We start from the raw sequence: 14,434 nt of genomic DNA on the forward strand, positions 1-14,434 counted from the left end.
TGTACCATGAACCTGAAAAAACACTCATTGGAACACATATATGACAAGGTTTTCGTAGGAGTCTGGGGCATTTTCAGGAGTAGTTTTGTGACCCTGGTGGTAGTTTGACCCTTCCTCTGTACCATGAACCTGAAAAAACACTCATTAGAACACATATTTGACAAGGCTTTCGTAGGAGTCTGTGGCATTTCCAGGAGTAGTTTTGTGACCCTGGTGATAGTGTGACCCTTCCTCTGTACCATGAACCTAAAAAAACGCTCATTAAAACACATATATGACAAGGCTTTCGTGGGAGTCTGGGGGATTTCCAGGAGTTGTTTTATGACCCTGGTGGTAGTTTGACCCTTCCTCTGTACCATGAACCTGAAAAAACACTCATTAGAACACATATTTGACCAGGCTTTTGTAGGAGTCTATGGCAATTCCAGGAGTAGTCTTATGACCCTGGTGGTACTTTGACCCTTCCTCTGTACAATGAACCTAAAGAAACACTCATTAAAACCTGATTGATCCCCTTTTTAGCCTTTAGAAATAGCTGAGGGGAGAGGCGAAAGTGAATTATAATACTGACCTTAATTTCATCAGTCTGTTCAGCTCTTGGCACGCTGCTACACCTTCCCACTAACAAGGTGTGATGTGTCTGTTTGTCCCTCTTGAGGTCACGGAGCGCATGCTACACGAGGCGCTGGCACACTACGCTGCGGTGGAGAAGGCCGTCATCATCAAGGACAAACACACCCGGCGGAGCAAAGGTTCTGAACCGTCAAGGTCAAGAGTAACGAGGATGTCGAAAAGTAAGTTGGTCAGGTTAACCCGTGTAGCAGCGACGGCCCAAATTTGTGCCCTGATTTAAACCCCCCCAAAATAGATGATACATAAACTGATCACAAATGCTTTGATATATATTATGAAATGGTTTGTGTGAGTGATGATTTTTTCTCATTTTTCTTGCTTAGAGGGACCATTAAGAAACATGATCCCTGCTGCTGTTGGGTTAAGAAGAGAATTGAGTTTTTTTTTTCTTTTTTTTTACAACAAAGGAAACTGCTCAAGGGCCAAAAAAAAAGAAAACAATAATGAAAAAAGCCCGCCAGTCACTGCTCCCATTAAAAAGAGCTGAGAGGAGCTACCTTTCTCGTTGTTTGACCTCTTTGTTTAACCCGGTAGCAGCAGGGATCATGTTTCTTAATGGTCCCCCCAAGCGTGAAAAATGAGAAAAAATCACCCCTCACACAAACCATTTCATAGTGTATATCAAAGCATTTGTGATCAGATTATGTATCATCTATTTTTGGGGATTTATATCATGGCAGAAATTTGGCCCGTCGCTGCTACACGGTAAAGCCACAAATTTGGCCCGTCACTGCTACCGGGTAAATGAGAGCAAGGTCATTGTGTTCTGATGAATCAATCTTGTTTTTACATTTCTAAAGGACAAAACATAAAAAAACTGCTATACACCGGTCCTGTAAAGAAAACAGAATGAGAGACCAAAATGACAGGATCAATTCTGGGTGGAGAAGTGTCTTGATGCTCCATTTTACAAAGAGTTCAAGTCGTAGGCAGGAGGAAATGCACACAAAGGAAGACTGCCCTTGAGTTTACCTGCAGAAGGAGTGACGATTCTGGTTAACTTTTCCATAAGGGATTTGGATAACACAGGGATGAGCTGCAGTAAAAGGTCGAGTTCAGTGGAGGTGTTCAGAGGAGGAGAGGCATGCAGCTTGTAAGTTTAGAAGAGCAGTCACCATGAAAATATCGATAGAAGATAGATAGAGAGGCAACATTACTGTGGAATTCAAGAGATAGGAGAGTTAGAAAAGTGTCAGGAATAGAAGGGGAGTTGATGAGACAATGAGCCTTGGACTCCACTCTGTCTAAAAGGGCTGTGAGGGGAACAGAACCGGTGAAGATGATACAGAACACCTAACCTGGAAGAAGCTGGTTTAGCAAAGGAGGAAATACAGTCGAGTCGCGTAGGGCGCGGTTAATTGGTTCTGAGCAACGGCCGCGCAGTAGGAAACCGCGTGATAGGAATAACTAAACCTATGGAGAAAATACAATTTGGTTCTGGCCCTTGCCATTTCGCCAAACCCACACACTTTTTTTTTCATTTTTTTTCATTCGTTTTAGCCCGAGTGCACCGGTAGGCATTATCTGCCTTTTGATGTTGTTCAGTCCGACCCCACGCTCACCACCTTATCCACTCAGCCACCGCCAACACCCATTTTATTACACCTGCGCTCACATGCGGGGAAAATTCATTGTTTCCCGCCTACCACTATTTTTCCCCACCTGCACCTACACTCACGTATGGGGAAAATACATACACTTTTTTTCTCCCGTCACCATTTTACCCCTTCCACGGAGATGAGGCGCCATGCGTGCGGGGGCAGCTGCCAGCGTTTGAGAAAGCGACTCGGGCCGCCCGGACCGCCGCGGGTCCTCTCAAACGCGTGACGCCGCAGCCCAAGTTGCCAACTCGGACCGCCCGCTGCAGCTCAGTTTGGAGAGGTGGAGCGCCTCCGTGCTGTGATGACGTCATCAACAAATATGGCGGCCCAAACAAACACATATAAGTGCTTGCATTGCATTTCACCTCTGTGTCACCATAACCACAGCAGCTTCCTTTTCATTCTCTGTTGCAAGGAGCTCGTCGCCCAGAACAGCTAGTGATGCATGTTTAAACGTCGTCAGGAAGATCAGTGGACGCCATTTTGCTGCCAGAACAGCTAGTGAATGTCGTTAGGAAAAGGCGCAGTTTCCTATGACGCAGTATGGTTTCAGAACAGTATGTTCAGATCATGCGGGTAAAACCATCTATGACGCGGTTCGTAGTCTCCCCAGCCCGGACCGCTCCGGGTCCTCTCAAACGCGTGACGCTACAGCCCGAGTTGCCAACTCGGGCCGCCCGCTGCAGCTCAGTTTGGAGAGGTGGAGCGCCTCTATGCTGTGATAACATCATCAGCAAATATGGCGGCCCAAACAAACACATACATTGTATTTCGTGGCGTATAACGCACACCGGCTTACAGGTAACTCGATTTATGCGAGTTTGGTTTACGCGTTTTTTTTAAATAACGTGGGGTCCAAAATCCAAATATATGTTTAATTTACAATTTTTTTTCACTTATACGCGATATTTTATGGAGTGGCCACCAAATGTCTCACGCAACTGGACTCACACAGCACTGCGGCCACACGGCTAAGCTCAGTTCTTCCCGCGCGCCACTTGAATAACAATACAGTAGCCACGCTGCCACGCTACTCAACAATGGGGATGGGCAGGTACCGGTACCAGCTATATGGTATGGTACCGGTACCAGACTGTTCGGTACCGGTACCAATACTAGCCAGTCGCTCATGGTGTCCCTCATTTCTTACTCACACGAGTGAGGCTGAGACTGAGTGCCTGAGTGGATATCTCGGTGATATGGATATTCTCTCTCTCTCTCTCTCTCTCTCTCTCTCTCTCTCTCTCTCTCTCTCTCTCTCTCCATTGAATGAAATGAATATTTATTTTTCGATGGAAACCTACCTCTTTTTTTTTTTTGTTTTTTTTTTTTTACAGCAAAGGAGACAGCTCAAGGGCACAAAAAAGTAAACATGAATAAAAAAAAAAGCCCGCTACTCGATGCTCCTAAAAGAATCCAAAGAGGTGGCGAAAGATAGGTCAGTTTCGGGAGGAGAGGTGTCCTGATACCCTCCTCTTGAAAGAGTTCAAGTCGTAGGCAGGAGGAAATACAGATGAAGGAAGATTGTTCCAGAGTTTACCAGCGTGAGGGATGAAAGAGTGAAGATGCTGGTTAATTCTTGCATAAGGGGTTTGGACAGTATAGGGATGAGCATGAGTAGAAAGTCGAGTGCAGCGGGGCTGGAGGAGGGGGAGGCATGCAGTTAGCAAGTTCAGAAGAGCAGTCAGCGTGGAAATATCGATAGAAGATAGAAAGAGGCAACATTGCGGCGGAATTTAAGAGGTGAAGACTATCAGTATGAGGAGGAGAGCTGATGAGACGAAGAGCCTTTGCCTCCACTCTGTCCAGAAGAGCTGTGTGAGTGGAGCCCCCCCACACATGAGATGCATACTCCATACGAGGGCGGACAAGGCCCCTGTATATGGACTGCATCTTTGCATGGGAGAAGATCTGGCGGAGACGGTACAGTACGCCCAGCCTCGAGGAAGCTGATTTAGTAAGAGATGAGATATGAAGTTTCCAGTTGAGATTTTGAGTTAAGGATAGACCGAGGATGTTTAGTGTTGAGGAAGGTGATAGCTGGGTGTTGTCAAAGAATAGGGGATAGTTGTTTGGAAGATTGTGTCGAGTGGATAGGTGGAGAAACTGTGTTTTTGAGGCGTTGAAGGACACCAGGTTCTTCTTGCCCCAATCGGAAATAATAGTAAGGTCTGAGGCTAAGCGTTCTGCAGCCTCCAGCCTTGAGTCGTTAAGTTCCTGAAGGGTGAGTCTTCTATTAAAAGAGGTTGAATAATGCAGAGTGGAATCATCGGCGTAGGAATGGATAGGACAGTTCGTTTTGGAAAGAAGATCATCAATGAACAACAGAAAAGAGTGGGAGATAGGACAGAACCCTGTGGGACACCACTGTTAATAGATTTAGGGAAGAACAGTGACCGTCTACCACGGCAGAAATAGAACGGTCAGAAAGGAAACTGGAGATAAAGGTACAGAGAGAAGGATAGAAACCGTGGGAGGGTAGTTTAGAAAGCAAGATTTGTGCCAGACCCTATCAAAAGCTTTTGATATGTCCAGCGCAATAGCAAAAGTTTCACCGAAACGGCTAAGAGAGGATGACCAAGAGTCAGTTAAGAAGGCTAGGAGATCACCAGTAGAACGCCCCTTGAGGAACCCATACTGGCGATCAGATAGAAGGTCAGAAGTGGAAAGGTGCTTTTGAATCTTCCGGTTAATGAGTGATTCAAAAGCTTTAGATAGACAAGAAAGTAAAGCAATAGGACGGTAGTTTGAGGGATTGAGCGGTCACCCTTCTTAGGTACAGGCTGTATGAAGGCATACTTCCAGCAAGAAGGAAAGGTAGATGTTGACAGGCAGAGGCGAAAGAGTTTGACCAGGCAGGGTGACAGCACGGAGGCACAGTTGTTAAGGACAATAGGAGGCACTCCATCAGGTCCATAAGCCTTCTGAGGATTGAGGCCAGAGAGGGCATAGAAAACATCATTTTGAAGAATCTTTATAACAGGCATAAAGGAGTCAGAGGGGGGATGAGTAGGAGGAATATGCCCAGAATCGTCCAGAGTGGAGTTTTTAGAAAAAGTTTGAGAGAAGAGTTCAGCCTTAGAGATAGATGAGACGGCAGTGTTGCCGTCAGGACTGAGGAGTGGATGGAAAGATGAAGAAGTGAAGTTGGAGGAGATGTTTTTGGCTAGATGCCAGAAGTCACGGGAAGAGTTAGAGAAAGCAAGGTTTTGACATTTTCTATTAATGAAAGAATTTTGGTTAGTCGGAGAATAGATTTGGCACGATTTCGGGCAGAAATGTAAAGTTCATAATTAGCATTAGTTTGAAGGCTCTGGTATCTTTTGTGAGCTACCTCTCTATCATTGACAGCACGAGAACAAGAGTGATTAAACCAAGGCATTTTAGCGTGAGGAGTAGAGAAGGAACTAGGAATGTATGCCTCCATTCCAGAGACACTCACCTCTGTGATGCGCTGAGCACACACATAGGGTCTCTATCCTGGAAGCAATAATCATTCCATGGGAAATGGAAAAAGTACATCCTCAGGTCGTCCCACCGAGCTGAAGCAAAATGCCAGAAGCATCGCCTCTTGTGGGTCCAGAGGATGTACAGGAGCGATAGGACAGGATGCAGAAATAAGATTGTGATCGGAGGAGCCCAACGGAGAGAACAGTTTGACAGAATAAGCAGAAGGGTTTGAGGTAAGGAAGAGGTCTAGAATGTTGGGCCGATCTCCAAGACGGTCAGGAATACGTGTAGGGTGCTGGACCAACTGCTCTAGGTCGTTGAGGATAGCAAAGTTGTAGGCTTGTTCACCAGGATGGTCAGTGAAAGAGGATGAAAGCCAAAGCTGGTGGTGAACATTGAAATCTCCTAGGATGGAGATTTCAGCGAAGGGAGAGTGGGTCAAGATGTGCTCCACTTTAGAATTCAAATAGTCAAAGAATTTTACATAGTTGGTAGAGTTAGGTGAGAGATAAACAGCACAGATGTATTTAGTAATAGAATGACAGTGAAGTCTTAGCCAGATGGTGGAAAATTCAGAAGAGTCAAGGTCGTGGGCACGAGAGCAAGTGATGTCGTTGACGAGGCGCAACATCCAGCTTTGGATTGAAATTTAGGATAGAGATAGTAGGAGGGAACAGAGTAGAGATTGCTGTCAGTAGCCTCAGAAACCTGTGTTTCGGTAAGGAAGAGAAGGCGAGGTTTAGAGGAGGAGAGATGATGTTCCACAGAATGAAAATTAGAGCGAAGACCGCGAATGTTGCAGAAATTGAGAAGAAAGAGGTTCGAGGAGTTATCAAGACACCTCTCGGGTCGGCAGCCAGAAGGGGAGTCCTCCCTGGGGGAATTTGTGGTCCCCCCCCCAGGCGGGGACTCCGAGGCATTGCTTAATTGAGCCATTTTGAATTTTGAATTTTGGAAAAAGGTGTATATGTTATGTGAATGTAGTGTGGTGTGGATAAAGAGAGGATCTGTCTTTAGAGAGCATGCTGAACTACTCTCCGGTGTTGGTGAGACAATAGGGAAACGGTTAGTGAGGACATGGGAAGGGTCTTTGGAGGGCTTCAGCTCCCTTCTCACCTCCCATATATACCTCACCGGGAGTGGCTTGCGCCCGTTCGGTAGGTGTCTTCCTACCTACATTGTTTTTGATTTACGCGACCTCTTGAAGGACACAATACTCGCGTAAATTGAGAGTTATCTGTATTGCCAACTGAAATATTTACAACTACTTGTTCAAAAAATCAATCAAGTAATTGGTGAAGCTATGCAAAAATGCCGCTATATTGGACGAGAACATCGGCCAGTTACTCATCTGCATATTTTACGCTCTAGGCTGATATGATTTTCCACCAAATTTAGTGGAAAACCCACTGAATTGGCAATGCTGGGGGTAAGAAATAGTGTTAGAACACTCTTATACGCGGGAAATTTGAGTGTGACTGGAACTCGCAGTGAGGATTTAGCACCACCGGCAAGTTACGCTGGTCCTCACCGCGAGGATTTAGCAACGAAAGGGTTAACAGTGAAACTCTCAATACTGCCGTGGAGTTCATTGGAGAGCACAATAGCACCCACTATGTTTGATATCTTGAGGTCTTGGTGACCCCAGGAAAAGCACTTGGCGACCCCACTTGGGGTCATGACCCCAGGGTTGGGAAAGGGGCCTTAGTTGCGCAGTGTTGCATGCCTGACGTGTGTGTGTCTGGCAGGCCATATGTAAACAAGGGATGGCAAGGTGAGGTGTGTGTGTCAACAAGGGGTGGCAAGGTGTGGTGTGTGTGTCAACAAGGGGTGGCAAGGTGTGGTGTGTGTGTCAACAAGGGATGGCAAGGTGTGGTGTGTGTGTCAACAAGGGGTGGCAAGGTGTGGTGTGTGTGTCAACAAGGGATGGCAAGGTGTGGTGTGTGTGTCAACAAGGGATGGCAAGGTGAGGTGTGTGTGTCAACAAGGGGTGGCAAGGTGTGGTGTGTGTGTCAACAAGGGATGGCAAGGTGAGGTGTGTGTCAACAAGGGATGGCAAGGTGAGGTGTGTGTGTCAACAAGGGGTGGCAAGGTGTGGTGTGTGTGTCAACAAGGGGTGGCAAGGTGTGGTGTGTGTGTCAACAAGGGATGGCAAGGTGAGGTGTGTGTGTCAACAAGGGGTGGCAAGGTGTGGTGTGTGTGTGTCAACAAGGGGTGGCAAGGTGTGGTGTGTGTGTGTCAACAAGGGGTGGATAGGTGTGGTGTGTGTGTCAACAAGTGCTGGCACGCTGAGGTGTGTGTGTCAACAAGGGGTGGCAAGGTGTGGTGTGTGTGTGTCAACAAGGGGTGGCAAGGTGTGGTGTGTGTGTCAACAAGGGATGGCAAGGTGTGGTGTGTGTGTCAACAAGGGATGGCAAGGTGAGGTGTGTGTGTCAACAAGGGGTGGCAAGGTGTGGTGTGTGTGTCAACAAGGGGTGGCAAGGTGAGGTGTGTGTGTCAACAAGGGATGGCAAGGTGTGGTGTGTGTGTCAACAAGGGATGGCAAGGTGTGGTGTGTGTGTCAACAAGGGATGGCAAGGTGTGGTGTGTGTGTCAACAAGGGGTGGCAAGGTGAGGTGTGTGTGTCAACAAGGGGTGGCAAGGTGTGGTATGCATGGGGCGTGGGTGTAAGTAATGGCAGCAAGGTCTGGTGTGTTCATGTTCTGCTTGCAGGAACACAACTCGAATGATATAGTCTGTATCTTTGACTTCACCCTTCAGCTGACATCACTAAAAAAAATAAAAAAATAAGAAATAAAAAAAATCCCAAACTGATAAATCCCATTGAAATAACACCTCCATTTAACGTGAATTCATTCAACTCGCACTTGTCTGGTGCCTACTTTGTGCTGAAAAGAGGGCCTGGTGTGGTACATTTAGGTTGGTTTTCAAATTATAATGATGGAAAGAGTAACTCCCAAGAACAATGTAGCAGCAGTTATTGTCACCTCCTTGTAGGCTGTTGGCACTGCGTGACTGTGACTGCTACGTCGAGGGGCAGCCAGTTGTCATCAGGGCGGCCAGGAAGAAGATGAGGTTGTCGGGTTACAGTGGGTACATGCTTCGTCCCCTGCCTGACGATGACTTCGACCTGGCGAGTCCAGACCCAGCGCAGCCGTCCATTCACATGTTGGTGGATGATATAATGATGAAGATCTACTCGCACCTCCCCCTGAAGAGTTTGGTAATGTGCGAGGGAGGTGAGTGCAGGGCTGATTGTAATTCATTTATCTTTTTCAGTCTATCTTGAATCTACAGTTTTGTTGATATTGATCTTTTATATTAGATTACATAAGTCCATAAACTTACACCCAACTTCTTGCTATCATGGCCCCTGCTTCTGTGATTCGCTGCCATCAAGCACACCTTAACCCAGTAGCAGCGGGGATCATGTTTCTTAATGGTCCCTCTAAGTGAGAAAAATGAGAAAAAATCATCACTCACACAAACCATTTCAAAATATCTATCAAAGCATTTGTGATCAGATTATTTATCATCTATTTTGGGGGGGTTTATATCATGGCACAAATTTGGCCCGTCGCTGCTACAGTGCTACACGGTAAAGCCACAAATTTGGCCCGTCACTGCTACTGGGTTAACCTGTCCGCTGCGATTGGCACGGATTTGGCTTTCACTGGTAGCCTGGTAACATATACTCCCAAGTCTTTCTTTGCTCCTGTGGTGGATAGTGGAGTGTTTCCCACGTGGTATTTTATTTATTTATTTATTTTTTTTACAGCAGAGGAGACAGTGCAAGGGCGTAAAAAAAAGAAAACAATAATGGAAAAAAAAGCCTGTTACTTACTGCTCCTAAATAGAGTAGAGTGGCCAAAAATGTCTGGTATGGTGGATATCCCCTCCCAAGGTGCAGGACTTTACATTTTTCTTCATTGAACTGTAGCCAAATTATCGTACTCAGCCACTCAGCATATCATATTTTTTGCTTTTTGACTCACAGCTATAGTAAACAAACACCAACAAGTAACACTTTTAACGATAACTTTAACTAGAATCGCGTTATCTGTGTGCCTATGAAAGTTTTGGGCCCTGGAACTGATGGATGCGATGTTTGAGTACGATAATATGGTAACGCCGTGCAGAAGCCACTTTTTGTTCCATTCCTTTAGCTTGGTGATGTCTTCTTGTAGGAAATCCACAGTCAAGGGGTTAACTCAAGAACATAACAAGTACAGGAACACCAAGGACTCAAGAGCATAACAAGTACAGCAACACCAAGGACTCAAGAGCATAACAAGTACAGTAACACCAAGGACTCAAGAACACAACAAGTACAGCAACACCAAGGACTCAAGAACATAACAAGTACAGCAACACCAAGGACTCAAGAGCATAACAAGTACAGCAACACCAAGGACTCAAGAACATAAGAAGTACAGCAACACCAAGGACTCAAGAACATAACAAGTACAGCAACACCAAGGACTCAAGAGCATAACAAGTACAGCAACACCAAGGACTCAAGAACATAACAAGTACAGCAACACCAAGGACTCAAGAACATAACAAGTACAACAACACCAAGGACTCAAGAGCATAACAAGTACAGGAACACCAAGGACTCAAGAACATAACAAGTACAGCACACATGGTAACCAAAGCAAGGGCATCGTTTCCAAGGCAATCACGACCCATATATGCAGAGTTTATACCAGCAACTACGTACATGTGTGTGTGTGTGTGTGTGTGTGTGTGTGTGTGTGTGTGTGTGTGATAACCCTTAGACGGCGATGGAACTCTATACAGACGGTCCAGAATCCAGTCAGCCAGTTTTGTATGGCAGAAATATAACAACACTTCCAGATTGCGGTAGAATCTATATACAGACGATACCGTAGTTAAAACACCTCTTTTTATCTATTTTTAATTTTTTTACAACAAAGGAGACAGCTCAAGGGCACATAAAAAGTAAACAATAGTAAAAAAAAAAGCCTGCTACTCGCTGCTCCCAAAAAGAATCCAAAGAGGTGGCCAAAAGAGACGTCAGTGTGGCGTAACTATATTTACTGCAGTCCTAAGGTTGGCACAGTGAGTATATATAGACCATTCATTTTGGGGGGAGCTTCTCTTCAAATACTGCCCCCGTTAAGGGTTAAGGGCCAGTTTTAAAGACCAATACAGCAAGTTCGTAAGCCCCCCAACCAAACACAAAATACGGCAAAAATTCAATGTAGCTGTCGTGCTTTGAGGTTGATATTAACCCGGTAGCAGCGACGGGTCAAATTTGTGGCTTTACCGTGTAGCAGCGACGGGCCAAATTTGTGGCTTTACCGTGTAGCAGCGATGGGTCAAATTTGTGGCTTTACCGTGTAGCAGCGACGGGTCAAATTTGTGGCTTTACCGTGTAGCAGCGACGGGCCAAATTTGTGGCTTTACCGTGTAGCAGCGATGGGTCAAATTTGTGGCTTTACCGTGTAGCAGCGACGGGCCAAATTTGTGCCATGACATAAACCCCCCAAAATAGATGATACATAATCTGATCACAAATGCTTTGATATATATTATGAAATGGTTTGTGTGAGGGGTGATTTTTTCTCATTTTTCTCGCTTAGAGGGACCATTAAGAAACATGATCCCCGCTGCTACCGGGTTAAAAGGAGGGGAACTATTAGGAAACTACACAGGAAATCTCTTTATTAGTCTCTGGTATTGAGTGGAAATATTGGATCACTGTGGAGAACATGGTTTGGGTTGGGTGCATACAGTGGCTCTGCGGTCGGTATTATAAGACAGTTTTGCTTCTCACATCAACTAATTCAAAAGGTCAAAGAGGGGGTCAGTCGGGTTCTAATGAGTGTTTCTTTAGGTTCATTGTACAGAGGAAGGGTCAGACTACCACCAGGGTCACAAAACTACTCCTGGAAATGTCCCAGGCTCCTACAAAAGCCTTGTCAAATTTGCGTTTTAATGAGTGTTTTTTCAGGTTCATTGTACAGAGGAAGGGTCAAACTACCACCAGGGTCACAAAACTACTCCTGGAAATGCCCCAGATTCCTACAAAAGCCTTGTCAAATTTGTGTTCTAATGAGTGTTGCCTTAGGTTCATTGTACAGAGGAAGGGGCAAACTACCACCAGGGTCATAAAGCCCCGTCCAGACGAGGGGCAGTTGCCCGCCATGCAAACGCTGTTACCAGATATATTACTGCTTCAACTGTTTTGATGGTGGGAGCGAAGAACTGATGACGTCAGAAGCGGGAGAACTACGGGCAAATCAAGTGCCCTTGCCCGTGGACGAGGCAATGCCTGCTGGTTTGATGGTTGGTATAAAGAGAGCATGTTGCCAGACACACCAAGTTAACCTGCGGAACTTTCTTGCAGTCAGTTTCAGATTTCCACTATACACTTGACGGGAGAACATGTCTGTCCCATGTGGCAAAGAACAGGTGTGGTCAAGGGAAGCCACCGTGCAATTAATTGACCTATATAGACAGCACCCTTGCTGTAGCCCATGTTGTGCTACTCTCAGTCCGGTTGTGCTATCGGCCGCTGCCTGCCCTGGAGTGCCCGGTCTGCTATGTGCGCCTGGTAGTGACAAAAACCCTCCACCAACTCTTCGACCTGGTAACCCTGCTAAACAAGCGATGAATATATGATCAACGGGCAATGCCCGGCGGGCAACTGCCCCAAGTGTGGACACAAGTTTGCCCGCTAGTCTTTGCCCGGTGAACGGAGTAGAGACTGTGGCACACAGCAAAATCTGGTAGCACTGTTTGTTGCCAGATCTGTTTCCTTCGTTTCTGTGCTTTTGACGTCATCCCGCTGCTTAGTATGATATGGTAACAGTGTTTGCACGGCGGGCAACTGCCCCTCGTCTGGACGGGCCTTAAAACTACGCCTGGAAATGCCCCAGACTCTTACGAAAGCCTTGTCAAATTTGTGTTCTAATGAGTGTTTCTTTAGGTTCATTGTATAGAGGAAGGGTCAAACTACCACCAGGGTCACAAAACTACTCCTGGAAATGCTCCAGACTCCTACAAAAGCCTTGTCAAATTTGTGTTCTAATGAGTGTTTCTTTAGGTTCATTGTACAGAGGAAGGGTCAAACTACCACCAGGGTCACAAAACTACTCCTGGAAATGCCCCAGACTCGTACAAAAGCCTTGTCAAATTTACGACCCTGTGTTGGATTGTCAAACTGGCCCTAGGAGCTGCCTCCCTCATGCTGTCACACACACAAAACCTGAACGCACTAGTGGATTCGAATCACCCAGGTTGTGGAGTACACGACAGCAAGTTGATGCTATGTCATTGACCATTCTTGCTCAGTGATTGGTTGACATTCCTCCCATTTTTCCGCTAATCCCTCAGTTAAGTGTGCGTCTCTCCACTGTGCGGGTGGGGGTGGGACGGGTGAGGTTAGTGCTGGTAGACAAAGGTGGCATTGTAGCTGTATGGGTGTGGCCAGTGTCACCTCTGCTGCACCCTCTTACCTTTTATCGATGTTTCGTTCAACTGTGATTTGTTTCTGTTGAATGGTTGCCTATAAGAGCTGCTGAGGGAATAGAGTGAGGCGGTTGTTGTTTTTCGTAGCTTAACAAAGCAGACGGCTCAAGGGCAACAAAAAGTTAAAAAAAAAAAAAAAAAAAAAAAAAGCCCGCTACTGGCCACTCCCATAAGACAGTAGTAAAGAATAGCCAAAAGAGAGGTCAATTTCGGGTGGAGAGGTGTCTTGATACACTCTTCTTGAAAGAGGTCAAGTCATAGGAAGGAGGAAATAGAAGGAAGATTGTTCCAGAGTTTACCAGTGAAGGGGATGAAAGAATGGAGATGCTACTCCCTGGTTGCGCTCAGCTTATCGAGTGTGTGGTTGGATAGCAATGGCCGAGCAAGCTATCGCTGAGTGTAATAAGGTGACGTTATGAGTGTTATAATAAGTATAACATCACGTTGGTCCAGTGTTTTGTGGGTATAATAGGCACAAAATGTAGGTAAACCAGTTGCCCGATACCTGGTTAGAATTATCCAGCTATCACACACTCCCACTTCGCGTGCAGGCTCGTAATCAGCTAATCATGACATGAGGGGGACGGGTGTATTCACTTCTTAACCCGGTAGCTGTGGGGATCATGTTTCTTAATGGTCCTTCTAAGCGAGAATCATGAGAAGAAAATCATCACTCACACAAACCATTTCATAATATATATCAATGCATTTGTGATCAGTTTATGTATTATCTATGTTTTTGGGGTTATATCATGGCACAAATTTGGCCCGTCGCTGCTACCGGGTTAATTTTCTTTTTTACTCGTACTATTTAGTTATAATAAATTGGAACCTTTGCACTATTTCTCAGTCTTTTCCTTTCACTTATACTCAAAGAAGCACTTGCCTTCTCATTCATTATATGGTCTTCTCCAACATCCCTTCTTTTTCCCTATTTATACACTATTGCTTCTCCTATCCTTAAATATAACCCAAGAATTTTCTCCCCTCACCAGTGTGTCGGCGCTGGCAGACGCTGCTACACTGGTACCTCTCCAAGATGACCCGCCTGGAGATCAGTGAGGAATCTCTGGGCATATCACCTCCCTTCACCAAGGCCATTGTGTCCAAGCTTCTCACCCTTTGTGGCCCAAGCCTTAGGTCCCTCAAGGTGCAGGATGTGGATTTCGCCACTCGACAGAATATCCTCCAAATTGTCGGTGAGTCTGGGACGTGGAAGAGCTGAGGGTTTGCAATAAAAAAAGTTCTTT

General features: G+C 45.8%; 1 protein-coding gene and 1 long non-coding RNA gene across 9 annotated transcripts in view; both read left to right on the plus strand.

The window, feature by feature from the left end:
- Positions 1-14,434, plus strand: part of LOC126998657 (F-box/LRR-repeat protein 7-like) — a 72,322-nt gene that overhangs the window by 13,553 nt on the left and 44,335 nt on the right. For 6 of the 7 annotated variants that reach the window (XR_007752960.1, XM_050860639.1, XM_050860646.1 and 3 more), the window contains 2 exons: positions 659-794; positions 14,180-14,383. Coding sequence is in view for 6 of the 7 variants with exons in the window: in XM_050860639.1 (XP_050716596.1) it covers positions 659-794; positions 14,180-14,383 (340 nt within the window). In the remaining variant the exon portion in view is untranslated. Of the gene's footprint in view, positions 1-657; positions 795-8,681; positions 8,924-14,179; positions 14,384-14,434 lie in introns of those variants that run through there. The other variant, XM_050860675.1, reaches the window with a different exon arrangement.
- On the plus strand, positions 6,897-8,309 carry LOC126998682 (uncharacterized). Of its 2 annotated transcripts, none has more exons than XR_007752968.1 (3): positions 6,897-7,650; positions 8,039-8,102; positions 8,167-8,309. It is a non-coding gene; the product is annotated as an uncharacterized LOC126998682 (long non-coding RNA). The 2 variants fall into 2 exon arrangements; XR_007752966.1 differs by lacking the exon at positions 6,897-7,650 and adding an exon at positions 7,793-7,840.

Source organism: Eriocheir sinensis, chromosome 2, assembly GCF_024679095.1.
Source record: "Eriocheir sinensis breed Jianghai 21 chromosome 2, ASM2467909v1, whole genome shotgun sequence".
NCBI lineage: Eukaryota > Metazoa > Arthropoda > Malacostraca > Decapoda > Varunidae > Eriocheir > Eriocheir sinensis.